Below are 16,308 nucleotides of genomic sequence, written 5' to 3'. Positions count from 1 at the left end.
CACGAATGCCTTAACAACGATATTTCGTTGTAAAGGCATTCCTGGTAAAGGCATTAGTAATAGGCATCCATTGTTCCTGCATGTGTCACCCCGACCCCCCACCCCGCCCCAAAACCTAAAACCCCCCAACCCCCACCCCACCCCACCCCAAAACCTAAAACCACCCGACCCCCCCACCCCTGCCCCAAAACCTAAAATCCCCTGACCCCCCACCCCTGCCCCAAAACCTAAAACCCCCGCCCCAAAACCTAAAACCCTCCGACCCCCCACCCCCGCCCCAAAACCTAAAACCACATGACTCCCCGCCCCAAAATCTAAAAACCCCCGACCCCCCACTTACCTGAGTCGTCGCCTCGTCGTCTGAGTCATCCTCCTCAGCCGACTCCCATGTTTGTGCCTTAACCATGCATGTTCATTGTTCAGGACATGCGTGGTTAAGGCACAAAACAACAAAGTCGTGGTTAAGGAAAGCGTTGTTCCACTATTGTTAACCAGGACTTCGTTGTTAAAGAGTCGGCATAGAGGGCGTATCCCATTTTGGAGGCTGACATGTCTATGGAGGTGGTGCACCTGATGGCATTCTTGTGGATGATGGTGATTTTGTCTCCGGGTTTGTGAAGTCTGTCTTGTCTGGCTATTTTGTAGCTGAGTGGTGGTTGTGGTGATGTCATGTGTCGATGCAGGCTTCAGCCAGATTTCAGTGAGAAAAGGAGGTCCAGGGCATTGTTGTGCAGCAGATCTCTATAATGTGTTTGGTGAATGAGGTGTTAAGAAGCATACATGCTAGTGCAAAGTGTTGTGTGGGTGATTGCAGGACTGCAGGTGTGAGAGAGGGTGTATTGGGTGCTGTCGGTGCAGTGACATTTGGGTGTGGGGCTGTGCACCAAGACTTTCAGGAAGAGCAGGAGAATGTTCCTTCAGTGTTCTGTGGTGCAGCACGGCAACAGCATGTGGAGCGATGGCTCGGGTTGAGGGCATGGAGATTTGCCACGGTGTAAGTGGGAGTTGGGAGCACAAGGATTCCTGCCACAGTCCAGGTGTGGACAATCGCAGACGGGCTTGCCTTTAGTGCCCTGTAGCTGTCATTAAGTAGGCCCTGGAAGGCGGGATGTGCATGTCAACTTTTTGTCATATGTGATACCAGGGTGGACAGCATTTCTTCTGAAGAGACAAGAACATAACAAGGAAAGGAAATCTAAGAAAAACCCACTTCTTATGCAACTGGGAAATAACATGGTGCTTATTTCAAACCAAGCATTCCAGTAGATTTCGCCGGGAAAAATCTTGAATCCTAATGGAGTAGAAGTTAAATCTTTTAACAATATGTGAAACTACTTTTCTCATGCAAAACATCTTCTTTTTTTTTTAAATGGCCCTGGAACGCAAAAGTAGGGACATAGAGCTGTTTTCCTCTTCTAAAGGCATGCGGGTAAATCCTCGAATGATTGTCGAGGATATTAAATGGTGTGACTTGAGATGGGTAGATTTTATTACACCCTGAGAGTCAGGTAAAATCATAACAGTTCGGCTTTTGTGAAGTCAGACGAGCTTTTCGGATTGCTTCTCAAGGATGTTCAAGTATCCGACATTCTAAAGCATGAAATGATGGTTGAGGAGGCTGTACATGGTAGGCGTTGGAGAGGTTAGTAGCAGTGGCTAGTACAAGGGCAGTCAGCAGCATGCATTCAAAAGTCTGGGAAAACCAGGCAAGTAAGGAACTGTGGCAACTGGAAATAGGGCCTTACCACGCGGGGCACTTGAGATCAGGGAGCGTGGTTGAGATCATAAGCATGGTAGCAGCTTCCATCTTGAACCAGTTATCCCACTCCCCTCAGCAGCCACTCTCGCCAGGAAAACAATCAGCGCTTGCTGAAAAAGGCTGCGAATACTATTCCATATATTTTTTAAAAAACTACTGCCATCTTCAGTGAAACAAGGCTCGTATAATTTTAAAAAAAGAATGTCGATTACACAACATTGCACACCGTGCCGCGTTGCTTGACGTCACACATAGAAGCGCTCCAGTCATGTCACAGGAGACATGGGGAAACTGGCAAAATTGGGGGAATAATGTCTCATTATTGACACCTAAAATTTTAATTTTACGAAAAAAAACAATGTTATATCTCCTTAAAAACTTTATCTAAAACAAAATAAAGTTTTATCTTTATCGCTCCGAAATTTAAGAAACAATTTGTGGTGCAACAGTTGAAATCTGACATTCACAGTCACGAGTCACTTGATTAAAAATGTAAAACTTTTAACTACAAAAGTTGTCACCAGATGGTGTAGACGATTTCACACTGCAAAGGACACCTCGAGTTTATCTTTACTTAAGGAAGTGCGATACAGACACAATCAGTATTGCCTGCTAGGAATTGTGAAATAGATGTCTTTCAAATGCGATACCATTTTAAATAGAACGTATTCCACGTGTTGCTTTTTGCTTCCACCTCTAAAATCACCATATATAAATAACGTATAGACACAGTATAAAAGCAAGGGCAAGGCGAGAACAAAACGGTCTAGGTGGACATTTTTCAAAGAAAAATGAATCAAATTAAAAATGATATCTCGAAATGTGACTTGCATTTATTTAGTTTTCATACTTTCAAGCTGGTGTTCTAAAATGTACAAACACAGTCAAATGATTCGATACCTTAATAATTATTATGTAATGCCCTGGGAGGCCATTAGGTAATATACAAGGAACTTCTGCCTTGATACACGGAACAGAATTTAAAATGTCAGCGTGCACTGCCTTGAAATGTTAGTTTCAGATATGAGTTTCTTGTGATAACAGTTTAACAACATGTTTTCTCTGAGTCTTGTGTTTAAAAAAACATAGCCTATTAACAGAAACTTCCCTTTAAATCTAAAACATTGTTACAGGAAAGTATTCCAGAAGCACACATATTGTAGAAATAGATATTAAAAACATGGTTGAGTGAAAACAGTGAATTAGAAGGAACATAGGCGATACTTGCAAAAATAGCTAGATAGCCACTGAGGTGTCGACCAGACATTGAGGACTGAAGACAGGAGCAAAGAAGATAGAAGGCAGATACATGGGACGTCTCACAGATGTATTAGCTTATGTGAGTTACAGATAGATAGATAGATAGATAGATAGATAGATAGATAGATAGATAGATAGATAGATAGATAGATAGATAGATAGATAGATAGATCGATCGATAGATAGATAGATAGATAGATAGATAGATAGATAGATAGATAGATAGATAGATTGATTTAAGAGTGTGTCTGAAAAAATATAAAAAGGAGAAATATAATATCATATAGCTAAACGAAAGGAGACATGTAGAAGACTTGATTTAAATAGATAGGTAGATAGATAGATAGATGATTGACGTAAGAATTTACATGATAACATATAAATGGAGTAGTATAATATAATACAAGTAAAAGAAAAAAGAGACGCGTAGAAGACTAGAATTGGATGATAGATAGATAGATAGATAGATAGATAGATAGATAGATAGATAGATAGATAGATAGATAGATTATACAAAAGCCTGTAAAAGACGATGCAGTTATAAAGAAAGAACCATACATAAATGCATCAGGAAAGCGGCAGAAGAAACGGATAAACACACGGTTTATCATGGGATGCCACTGCTTGATTCCTGGGGAGAATTTATTACCGTCATGTTAATTTAATTGTGTAATATCACTAAATGTATCTTAGCACATATAACTAAATGCACCTTTGCACAATAATATATAAACAATGAGAAGGAGAAGTTCTGCCCAAAGTTAAATGCATGCAACTTGCTGATAAGCCTCCTCACTTGCCATCTCCGGGCTGCTCACCCTCTTTGTCACCCGGATTTTGAGGCAAGGGAACCTGGGGCATGGGCAGGCTGAGGGGAAGGAAGAGCGCAGAGTGCACGCGCATCCCTCTTCTTACCTCCGACAGCGAACACTGCGGACGGGAGGAGCACGAAGCAGTAGAGGAGGCTGAGAGGCTGGCAGTTCATGGCCGGTGCTGAGCGCCGCGGGAGCCCGTGGAGTGAGAATGCGGATGAGAGGACAGAGCATGCTGCCCAAGACGCGCGTTGAGCCCGGCGCGGTCCTGCCTGAGCCGCTGCAGTTGATGCGGGTGTGGGGGGCGCTCAACAGCGCCTCAAGCGGCTGCTCTCAGCTCCTCCTCTGGAGATCCGGGGGCGCACGAGAAGGGGAGGGAAGGTACGGGCGGGATCGTATCCCCCTCTGCGAACTGTTTCTCAGCTTTTTAGTACTTACGCTTTTACAAGACGTAGATTTCCCTTTTCCCTCTCAAACACCTTCAACCCTCAGTGCATGCTTAAGCGGTCCGATCCTCAGTCATTCCGGACTGATGCCCCTGATAACTAATGGCATAGCGGGCAAGATCTTTGTATGATGAATGGCGACTGGTCGCCTATGATTATTTACAATCCAGAACACCTGATGGTCCTGAAAGGTCAGAGCCCCTCCCCACCCTTTTCGAAAATCTATTCTCCTAGACACTACAGTGTATACGGACCCCATGCTTTAGCTTCACTTAGTGCGTGGCCAAAGGTGAAAATAGACAGATGGAATCTGACTCTTTAACTGTTTTTATCTCTTCTATCTACTTGCAGAGGATAATAAAGCATGTTGCGTGGCCATACGGGTATTTTATGCCTTTTGCGTGCTTCTGTATCGCAGCCTCGTATGCGAGCACGAAATATGACATTTTTTTCTTGTATTATGCATAATAAGCCTTTAGTCTGGCATAGCTGCTGTGCAGGTGCGCTGGCAGTTCACCTGCTCGGATAGCCTCCGTCGAACTGCGCAGAAACTTCGCCAGGGGGCGGGCGCGAGTCGCACCAGTAAACAGCAGTGGAGCAGTAAGCAAAGGCCAGCATAATGCGACGGTCAATGAGAAAGCCTCAGCTGCTCCTTTCTCAAGAAGATGTCACGAAGGGTTGCTTCTCTGAGAAACGTGCACGCGTCGTGTATGCAAGACACTCAGGCCTTACTCACCTTTTGCTCCAACTGCTGTTGTTCAGTTTTTTAATATGTTTCCCGCGAATCCTTTTGTTGCCTGTCTGATGGTTATAGAGACCCGCTAATCAAAACTGATCGATAACGCTCCATGGATTGTAATGACCCCCTCCCTGGAGACTGAGTGGTTACGGTAACTGTCGGGGACACTATGACATACATTGTTGGCCCCAAGGTCACTTACTGGTCCACGACCTCAGGTAAATACATTTTCTATGTTTAGCTCAAAATCAACGCCTCCATACAAGTGCTGCTTGTCAAACCTACACGTAGGAAGTTCCATAATCCGCATTAGTCGGTTTGTAGATAGCACGAAATGTGAATTATCTACTTAAAGCAGTAACACTCACAAAAATAAAATATCCACCACCATACGCACTCCACAAAGCATCGGACATTATGTATGCAGGTGTATTTCGTTCAGGGGAACGGGCTACCTCTGTAGCAATTTAGAAAATTGGTTCTGCACGCTTTGCTTTCTGTAGTATGCAGGACAGATACAGCATGTTGTACAGAGACAAGTGATAATACCACATCTAATTTTCCCATGGCGTCTTCAGGCAAGTGTAACAGCTCTGTGGAACCATGTCAAATTATTTTCTTTGATGTTACAGGGCTCGTACAGCTGTAGGAGGCTGGCCTGGCTTGTAGTGGGTACCAAGGGGTACTTACACTCTGTACCAGGTCCAGTTATCCCTTATTAGTGTAGAAGAGGTGTTTCTAGCAGCTTAGGCTGATAGAAGGTAGCTTTAGCAGATCATCTTAGGCTGAACTAGGAGACATGCAAAGCTCCTACTATACCACTGGTGTCATATGCACAATATCATAAGAAAACACAATACACAGACATACTAAAAATAAAGGTACTTTATTTTTATGACAATATGCCAAAATTATCTCAGTGAGTACCCTCAGTATGAGGATACCAAATATACACAAGATATATGTACACAATACCAAAAGTATGCAGTAATAGCAAAAGGAAGTAATGCAAGCAATGTAAAGTTACAGTAGATTGCAATAGGAGCACATAGGTATAGGGGCAACACAAACCATATACTCCAAAAGTGGAATGCGAATCACAAATGGACCCCAAACCTATGTGAGCTCGTAGAGGGTCGCTGGGACTGTAAGAAAACAGTGAGGGTTAGAAAAATAGCCCACCCCAAGACCCTGAAAAGTAGGTGTAAAGTGCACCTATATTCCCCAGAGAGCACAGAAGTCGTGATGGGGAATTCTGCAAGGAAGACCAACACCAGCAATGCAACCAAAGTGGATTTCCAGACGAGAGTACCTGTGGGACAAGGGGACCAAGTCCAGAGTCGCGACAAAGTCGAGATTGGGCAGATGCCCAGGAAATGCCAGCTGAGGGTGCAAAGAAGCTGCCACCGGATGGTAGAAGCTGTGGATTCTGCAAGAACGAAGAGGACTAGGAGCTTCCCCTTTGGAGGATGGATGTCTGTAGGAGGCTGGACTGGCTTGTAGTGGGTACCAAGAGGTACTTACACCTTGCACCAGGCCCAGGTATCCCTTATTAGTGTAGAGGGGTGTCTAGCAGCTTAGGCTGATAGAAAAGGTAGCTTAGCAGAGCAGCTTAGGCTGAACTAGGAGACGAGTGAAGCTCCTACAGTGCCACTAGTGTCATATGCACAATATCATAAGAAAACACAATACACAGATATACTAAAAATAAAGGTACTTTATTTTTATGACAATATGCCAAAGTATCTCAGTGAGTACCCTCAGTATGAGGATAGCAAATATACACAAGATATATGTACCCAATACCAAAATATGCAGTAATAGCAATAGAAAACAGTGCAAACAATGTATTGTCACAATAGAATGCAATGGGGGCACATAGGGATAGGGGCAACACAAACCATATACTCTAGAAGTGGAATGCGAACCACGAATGGACCCCAAACCTATGTGACCTTGTAGAGGGTCGCTGGGACTGTAAAGAAACAGTGAGGGTTAGAAAAATAGCCCACCCCAAGACCCTGAAAAGTGGGTGCCAAGTGCACCTAAGTTCCCCAAAGAGCACAGAAGTCGTGATAGGGGAATTCTGCAGGAAAGACCAACACCAGCAATGCAACAATGATGAATTTTCAGACGAGAGTACCTGTGGAACAAGGGGACCAAGTCCAAAAGTCACGATCAAGTCGGGAGTGGGCAGATGCCCAGGGAATGCAAGCTGTGGGTGCAAAGAAGCTGCCACCGGATGGTAGAAGCTATGGATTCTGCAAGAACGACAAGGACTAGAAACTTCCCCTTTGGAGCATGGATGTCCCACGTCGTGAAGAGTCGTGCAGAAGTGTTTTCGTGCAGAAACACCGCAAACAAGCCTTGCTACCTGCAAGGGTTGCATTTAGGGTTTTTGGATGCTGCTGTGGCCCAGGAGGGACCAGGATGTCGCCAATTGCGTGAGGAGACAGATGAGGCATCCTGCAAGACAAAGAGCCCACTCAGAAGTAAGCAGCACCCGCAGAAGTGCTGGAACAGGAACTACAAAGTGGAGAGAACCAGAGCTCACCCGAAGTTGCACAAGAGGGTCCCACGAAGCCGGAGGACAACTCAGGAGGTTGTGCAATGCAGGTTAGAGTGCCGGGGACACAGGCTTGGCTCTGCACAAAGGAAATCCTGGAAGAGTGCACAGGGGCCGGAGTAGCTGCAAAACACGCGGTTCCCAGCAATGCAGTCTAGCGTGGGGAGGCAAGGACTTACCTCCACCAAACTTGGACTGAAGAGTCACTGGACTGTGGGAGTCACTTGGACAGAGTTGCTGAGTTCAAGGGACCTCGCTCGTCGTGCTGAGAGGAGACCCAGAGGACCAGTGATGCAGTTCTTTGGTGCCTGCGGTTGCATGGGGAAGATTCCGTCGACCCACTGGAGATTTCTTCGGAGCTTCTAGTGCAGAGAGGAGGCAGACGACCCCCACAGCATGCACCACCAGGAAAACAGCAGAGAAGGCGGCAGGATCAGCATTACAAGGTCGCAGTAGTCATCTTTGCTACTTTGTTGCTGTTTTGCAGGCTTTCAGCGCGGTCAGCAGTCGATTCCTTGGCAGAAGGTGAAGAGAGAGATGCAGAGGAACTCTGATGAGCTCTTGCATTCGTTATCTAAGGATTTCCCCAAAGCAGAGACCCTAAATAGCCAGAAAAGGAGGTTTGGCTACTTAGGAGAGAGGATAGGCTAGCAACACCTGAAGAAGCCTATCAGAAGGAGTCTCTGACGTCACCTGCTGGCACTGGCCACTCAGAGCAGTCCAGTGTGCCAGCAGCACCTCTGTTTCCTAAATGGCAGAGGTCTGGAGCACACTGGAGGAGCTCTGGGCACCTCCCAGGGGAGGTGCAGGTCAGCGGAGTGGTCACTCCCCTTTCCTTTGTCCAGTTTCACGCCAGAGCAGGGCTGAGGGATCCCTGAACCGGTGCAGACTGGCTTATGCAGAGATGGGCACCATCTGTGCCCATCAAAGCATTTCCAGAGGCTGGGGGATGCTACTCCTCCCCAGCCCTGACACCTTTTTCCAAAGGGAGAGGGTGTAACACCCTCTCTCTGAGGAAGTCCTTTGTTCTGCCTTCCTGGGCCAATCCTGGCTGGACCCCAGGAGGGCAGAAACCTGTCTGAGGGGTTGGCAGCAGCAGCAGCTGCAGTGAAACCCCGGGAATACGTAGTTTGGCAGTACCCGGGTCTGAGCTAGAGACTCGGGGGATCATGGAATTGTCTCCCCAATGCCAGAATGGCACTGGGGTGACAATTCCATGATCTTAGACATGTTACATGGCCATGTTCGGAGTTCCCATTGTGACGCTATACATATGTCGTGACATATGTATAGTGCACACGTGTAATGGTGTCCCCGCACTCACAAAGTCTGGGGAATTTGCCCTGAACAATGTGGGAGCACGTTGGCTAGTGCCAGGGTGCCCACACACTAAGTAACTTAGCACCCAACCTTTACCAGGTAAAGGTTAGACATATAGGTGACTTATAAGTTACTTAAGTGCAGTGGTAAATGGCTGTGAAGTAACGTGGACGTTATTTCACTCAGGCTGCACTGGCAGGCCTGTGTAAGAATTGTCAGATCTCCCTATGGGTGGCACGAGAAGTGCTGCAGCCCATAGGGATCTCCTGGAACCCCAATACCCTGGGTACCTCAGTACCATATACTAGGGAATTATAAGGGTGTTCCAGTATGCCAATGTAAATTGGTGAAATTGGTCACTAGCCTGTTAGTGACAATTTGGAAAGAAAATGAGAGAGCATAACCACTGAGGTTCTGGATAGCAGAGCCTCAGTGAGACAGTTAGTCATAACACAGGTAACACATACAGGGCACACTTATGAGCACTGGGGCCCTGGCTGGCAGGGTCCCAGTGACACATACAACTAAAACAACATATATACAGTGAAATATGGGGGTAACATGCCAGGCAAGATGGTACTTTCCTACAATGTCCCACGTCGTGAAGAAGCTTGCAGAGGTGTTCCCATGCAGAAAGACCGCAAACAAGCTTTGCTAGCTGCAAGGGTTGCGGTTAGGGTTTTTGGATGCTGCTGTGGCCCAGGAGGGACCAGGATGTCGCCACTTGGATGAGGAGACAGAGGGGGCACCCAGCAAGTCAGGGAGCCCTCACAGAAGCAGGCAGCACCCGCAGAAGTGCCGGAACAGGCACTACAAAGAGGAGTGAACCAGAGCTCACCCGAAGATACAAAAGGGAGTCCCACGACGCCAGAGGACAACTCAGAAGGTTGTGCACTGCAGGTTAGAGTGTCGGGGACCCAGGCTTGGCTGTGCACAAAGGAAATCCTGGAAGACTGCACAGGAGCCGGAGCAGCTGCAAATCACGCGGAACCCAGCAATGCAGTCTAGCGTGGGGAGGCAAGGACTTACCTCCACCAAACTTGGACTGAAGAGTCACTGGACTGTGGGAGTCACTTGGACAGAGTTGCTGAGTACCAGGGACCACGCTCGTTGTGCTGAGAGGGGACCCAGAGGACCGGTGATGCAGTCTTTTGTTGCCTGCGGTTGCAGGGGGAAGATTCAGTCGACCCACGGGAGATTTCTTCAGAGCTCCTAGTGCAGAGAGAAGGCAGGCTACCCCCAGAGCATGCACCACCAGGAAACAGTCGAAAAGGCGGCAGGATCAGCGATACAAGGTTGCAGTAGTCGTGTTTGCTACTTTGTTGCGGTTTTGCAGGCGTCCTGAGCAGTCAGCGGTTGATCCTTTGGCAGAAGGTGAAGAGAGAGATGCAGAGGAACTCTGATGAGCTCTTGCATTCGTTATCTAAAGAATTCCCCAAAGCAGAGACCCTAAATAGCCATAAAAGGAGGTTTGGCTACTTAGGAAGGAGGATAGGCTAGCAACACAAGTAAGAGCCTATCAGAAGGAGTCTCTGACGTCACCTGCTGGCACTGGCCACTCAGAGCAGTCCAGTGTGCCAGCAGCACCTCTGTTTCCAAGATGGCAGAGGTCTGGAGCACACTGGAGGAGCTCTGGGCACCTCCCAGGGGAGGTGCAGGTCAGGGGAGTGGTCACTCCCCTTTCCTTTGTCCAGTTTCGTGCCAGAGCAGGGCTGGGGGATCCCTGAACCGGTGTAGACTGGCTTATGCAGAGATGGGCACCATCTGTGCCTATCAAAGCATTTTCAGAGGCTGGGGGAGGCTACTCCTCCCCAGCCCTGACACCTTTTTCCAAAGGGAGAGGGTGTAACACCCTCTCTCTGAGGAAGTCCTTTGTTCTGCCTTCCTGGGCCAAGCCTGGCTGGACCCCATGAGGGCAGAAACCTGTCTGAGGGGTTGGCAGCAGCAGCAGCTGCAGTGAAACCCCGGGAAAGGTAGTTTGGCAGTACCCGGGTCTGTGCTAGAAACTCGGGGGGTCATGGAATTGTCTCCCCAATGCCAGAATGGCATTGGGGTGACAATTCCATGATCTTAGACATGTTACATGGCCATGTTCGGAGGTACCACTGTGACGCTGTACATAGGTAGTGACCTATGTCCAGTGCACGCGTGTAATGGTGTCCCAGCACTCACAAAGTCCAGGGAATTTGCCCTGAACGATGTGGGGGCACCTTGGCTAGTGCCAGGGTGCCCACACACTAAGTAACTTAGCACCCAACCTTCACCAGGTGAAGGTTAGACATATAGGTGACTTATAAGTTACTTAAGTGCAGTGGTAAATGGCTGTGAAATAACATGGACGTTATTTCACTCAGGCTGCAGTGGCAGGCCTGTGTAAGAATTGTCAGAGCTCCCTATGGGTGGCAAAAGAAATGCTGCAGCCCATAGGGATCTCTTGGAACCCCAATACCCTGGGTACCTCAGTACCATATACTAGGGAATTATATGGGTGTTCCAGTATGCCAATGTGAATTGGTGAAATTGGTCACTAGCCTGTTAGTGACAATTTAGAAAGCAGAGAGAGCATAACCACTGAGGTCCTGGTTAGCAGATCCTCAGTGAGACAGTCAGTCATCACACAGACAACACATACAGGGCACACTTATGAGCACTGGGGCCCTGGCTGGCAGGGTCCCAGTGACACATACACTAAAACAACATATATACAGTGAAATATGGGGGTAACATGCCAGGCAAGATGGTACTTTACTACAACACCCCACAACTATATTTAAATTCTGGCTTCTCCAACGAGTAGCCCTAAGGTAGCTATAACTGGCGCCCCCGCTATGCACAGTTTTTTCTTTCAAACATTTTACTGCAAATACTACATTGATATTATCAATGATATTACCAAAGATATCATGAGTGCTGAATTTGTGGGGTAATTAGCAGTGCATGTTGAGGGCATAAGTCATAGTTACCTTAGGGCACGAATTATAGTAACTTAAGAGAACTCTAACTATAACAGGTGAATTTCTATGGTTTGGTACGTTTAAAATTTGAGCATAACTATAATGCCCCTCTAATCTTAGTTTTTTTAAGTGAATTACTATCTTTTAAAATTCTATTTCCTAACTATAACGTCCCTGTAACCTTTGTTTTTTCAGTGAATTTCTATGGTTTTTTAAATGTAAAGTAATTTTCATTACAATACGTTAATCCAGCCACCACCATGCATGGCCTTTGGCCGCTGCACAGCCGCAGTTGGTCACAGAGCTTGGCCTGTCCCTCCAGCCAACCCCCCCAACCACCCAACCCTGAGAAAGAGATAGTGAAGGTGAGAGATTGAGAGAGATAGAGACATTTAGGCTTTGATGAATCATATACTTAGAATGAGATATTTCCAGACAAATTGAAAAGAAAAATGTTTTTGTCAATTTAAATGAGGAACATAAACTTTCAGATTGACCCTTAAACTTTTGACGTTTAAAAGAAATTAAGAAAGGAAAATAGACATGGACGCACCTGGAGTAGAATCCTCAACATTCAGGCCCTCATTACGACTTCGGCGGTCTTTTGGAAAGACTGCCGAAGTCGCAGACACCCAGAGACCGCCAATGTTGGCAGTCTGAAGACTGCCATATTTGGAGTCACTCAAGGATTTCCACCCATTTAATGGTGGAAATACAACACCATTGGTCTGACTGATGGCGGGTGAGAGGCGGTTCCACTGCCAGCACTGCCAGGGCAAAAGGGCTCAGTCGACTCTATTACGAGATGTAATATGGCATGGCTGTTCTTGCGTGGTGGTGCGGTACTGGCGGTGGAAATGCCGACACCCATCCCCTCTTGGATGACCACCTCGCCCAGACAGATAGGTGGACCATCCCAAAGTGGGTTGGGGGGCTGTGTGCATGTGTGTGGTGTGTGCATGTATGTGTATGTGTAGCGGTATGAGTGTGCATGTGTGTATGTATGTGTGTGTGGAGGGTGTGTGTGTCTGAATGGAACCCGAGGGAGGGGTGTTGGGGTGCAAGTGAGTAGGTGTGTGTATTGGGATGCATGTGAGTAGGGGTGTTTATATGAGTGTGTGCGAGCAAGTGGGAGTGTATGCCAGGGAGTGTGTTGATGAGTGGGGGTGCGTGTATGAAGGTGTGCATATGGGGGGGTGCATGTATGAAGGTGTGTGGATGAGTAGGGGTGCATGTATGAAGGTATGCGGATGAGTAGGGGTGTTTGTAGTTTGTGAGCAAGTGGGAGTATTTGTATGTCAGTGTGTGAGGGAATGGAGTGTTTGTATGTCAGTGTTTGAGTGAGTGGGGGTGTTTGTATGTCACTTGTGTGTGAGTGGGGGTGTTTGTATCTCAGTGTGTGAGTGAGTGGAGGTGTTTGTATGTATGCGTGCGGTTGGGTGGGGTGTTTGTATGTATGCATGCAGCTGGCTGGGGCTGTGTGTTTGAAAGTGTGTGGTCGGGTAGGAGTGCGTGTTTGCAAGCATGCGGTCAGGTGGGGATGTGTGTTTGTAAATGTGCGGTCGGGTGGGGGTGTGTATGGATGTAGAGGAGGTGGGAGTGTGAATTAATGTGGAGTGGAGGTGGGAGTGTGTATGGATGTGGAGTGGGAGTGGGGGGGTGTAAAGTTGCAGAGTGGGCGTGTGTGTGTGATTGGGTGTGGGCATGTGGGGGTGATTGCATGTGTGCAGTTAGGTGGGGGCAGATTCCTGTCGCTGGTTGCATTACCATCAGGGTTTTCGTGGTGAGGTGGCTGTCACGAAAAGTCTGGCGGTTTTCAGACAAAAAATATGGCCGGCAGCATTAGGCATGCCACCAGCCCAGAGGAGCTCACAGTCGGCTGCACCAGCCTGACTGCACTGGTGGGACGGAGCCGTTCTGGCGGTTTGTCTTTGCCCAAACTGCCAAACATGTAATGCAGCGGTTTTCACCACCAGGACCACAGTGATATGACCGCAACCGTGATTGTGGCGGTCTTAAGATAGCCACACTCGTAATGAGGGCCTCAGTGTAAGGGGCGGAGACCTTAACCTTTAGGCTATTGGCAGATACTTACTGTGATGCTTCCAGACATATCTATGGCAGTCAACCCACATATGCGATTGGAAACAAATGTGAATGTTCCATCACCTGTAACAGTCAAAAAACTAGTAAATAAAAAAACACACTGCCAAGTGATACTAGGATTGGAACCTTCAGTTGACTGAGTGTTAGCACTAGACATTGACCCTTAGGCCAGAAGTGACTCTGTTTCGCTTTTCATCCAAACATAACTATAACATTTGTACCAAACATCTTGTTAGTCTGACTCTGTGAAGTGATTGCACGGAGAGAGCATAGCTGTGGCAATATCTCTCTCTCTTTCATCCCATTATGGGATGGAAGAGAAAGAGAGTGACGGGACTGCGGTGGGCCCCTGCGGTCCTAGTCGGCTACCCACGTCCTGCAGAGGCTGGCATTGCTCATACAAACAGGGAGCTGCTTTAAGTAGCAGCTCCCTGCTTGTGGCAGCAATGTTATCATCTGTTTCCCTGCACACATATTTGAGTGCAGGGAAACAGATGAAAATGTCACTTTCTGCAAGTGAGGCTCCCCTCCAACATGGAAATAGCCCAGTGAGGTGTGGATAGTGATTAGTTAAAGCCCCAGGGAGGTGGTGGTCCCTGGGGCTACGGGGGTTCTGCTCCCCCACATTGTATTTACTTAATGTCCCAAGGAGGTGGCAGTCCTTGGGGCTGTAGGTCGGCCAGGCAACCCCCGTATTACATGTACTTCAAGACCCAGGGAGGAGGCAGTCCCTGGGTCAGCAGGGAGGCTGGGCGACCACCCCACATTATATTTTATTATTGTCCAGGGGAGGGGGTAGCCCCGGGGCTGTGGGGGGGGGACTTCATGGCCACCCGCATTACATTTACTTCAAGCCCCAGGGAGATGGTGGTCCCTAAGGCAGCAGGGGGGCTAGGTGCCCGCCAATCAAAATATATTTGCCCCCGGGACCTGGCCCACCTGGGGGCTGTTAACACAACAAGTGTGGGAGCCTGTGCTTGTCTGTTTTAAATATTTGTTGGATCTGTGGATCCACACCAAAAATGAAAAAAAAGCTTTTGAAGCCCAAGGGGGGGGGGGGGGCTCTCTGGGACCCCAGCAGTAGAGCTAAGGGGTCAGGATGATTCTACCCTGGCCCCTTGTGGGTTTTGTTCATCAATTTTGTCTGGGACCCAGCTGAAGTTGCGCCTTGAAGTGTTGGCAGCCAATCAGATCTTTGTGTCCCTATAAATACAAATTTGGATTTTCTTACATTTCTCCAAAGCTACTGAATGAATTTATACCAAATAACTATAAGGTGCTTTTTGGACCAAGAGCTACCTTTCTGTCAAATTTGGTGTAATTCCATCAAGTGGTTGGGTCTGTAGGCCTGTTCAAAATCCCTATGGGAATTAACATAGGAAACGCACTTTTTTTTGACCCACCCTTTTTCTCAACCCCTGCTTGACGGATCACCCCAAAACTTTCCAGACATCAGCTGACTTCACTGTCAAAAATGTTCAGAGATTTTGGGAAGATTCGTCAAGCGGCGCCAAAGATATAGGCAAGTCAAAATGTTTTTTTATAGAAAGTAATCCTAACTATAACTACGTAGTGGTGACCGTCACTAGGTAATATATATATATATATTGTTAGAAATGGGGACTTTGGTTGGCAGTCAGATTACCCCCATCCAAGCAAGGACCCTCACTCTAGTCAGGGTAAGTCACACACAATCCAAATTATCCTGTGCCCACCCTCTGTTATCTTGGCACTGAGCAGTGAGGCTTCACATAGAAGGCAATGTGTAAAGTATTTATGCAATAACTTATATAATAACACCATATAGCACCACAAAAATACACCACACAGTATTTAGAAAAATATGTAACATTTATCTGATAAGATGCAGGTCAAAACGATTAAAATGCAATAAGTAGATGCTGAGATATCACTGTAAAAGTGATATAAAGTGTCTTAAGTCTTTGCAAAACAAATAAATGTCTCTTAAAAACAATAAGGGTCTCTTGCAAGCACAAAGTCCCTGGTTTGTGTTCAAACTCTCTGCAAGGGACCGCAGAGGAGGTGATGAGTGGAAAACAGGGAGGTGAGCGTCAGTTTCGCCCCTTTGCTCACCGAGTTGCGTTGTTATTTTCCATGAATGGGAAGGCTTTGCGTCGATTTCCGGAATGCGGACTTGGTTCCTCTTTGGGTTGCGGGGTTTTCTGGCGCCCCGGGAACTGTGAGTTGAATCCTGGGCTTGTGGAGCAAAGTCACAAGCGCTGCATCGATCCAGTGGGCATTGCGTGGAGATTTCTCCTGCACGGCAGGCACTGCGTCGATTCCTCTCTGGAAATCGGGCTGCGTCGTCCCGGGTCAGCTGGGCGT

At 47.3% G+C, this 16,308-nt stretch overlaps 1 protein-coding gene across 1 annotated transcript in view; it reads right to left on the bottom strand.

The window, feature by feature from the left end:
* The window catches only part of DLK1 (delta like non-canonical Notch ligand 1), a 147,328-nt gene extending 142,922 nt beyond the window's left edge, over positions 1–4,406 (bottom strand). Inside the window, exon 1 of the mRNA XM_069208341.1 lies at positions 3,935–4,406. Within this exon, the coding sequence (XP_069064442.1) occupies positions 3,935–4,004 (70 nt within the window). The 5' untranslated portion in view covers positions 4,005–4,406. The remainder of the gene's footprint in view (positions 1–3,934) is intronic.
* Positions 4,407–16,308: the final 11,902 nt, after the last annotated feature.

Source organism: Pleurodeles waltl, chromosome 9, assembly GCF_031143425.1.
Source record: "Pleurodeles waltl isolate 20211129_DDA chromosome 9, aPleWal1.hap1.20221129, whole genome shotgun sequence".
Classification (NCBI taxonomy): Eukaryota; Metazoa; Chordata; class Amphibia; order Caudata; family Salamandridae; genus Pleurodeles; species Pleurodeles waltl.
This window is presented reverse-complemented; position numbering and strand designations above follow the sequence as displayed.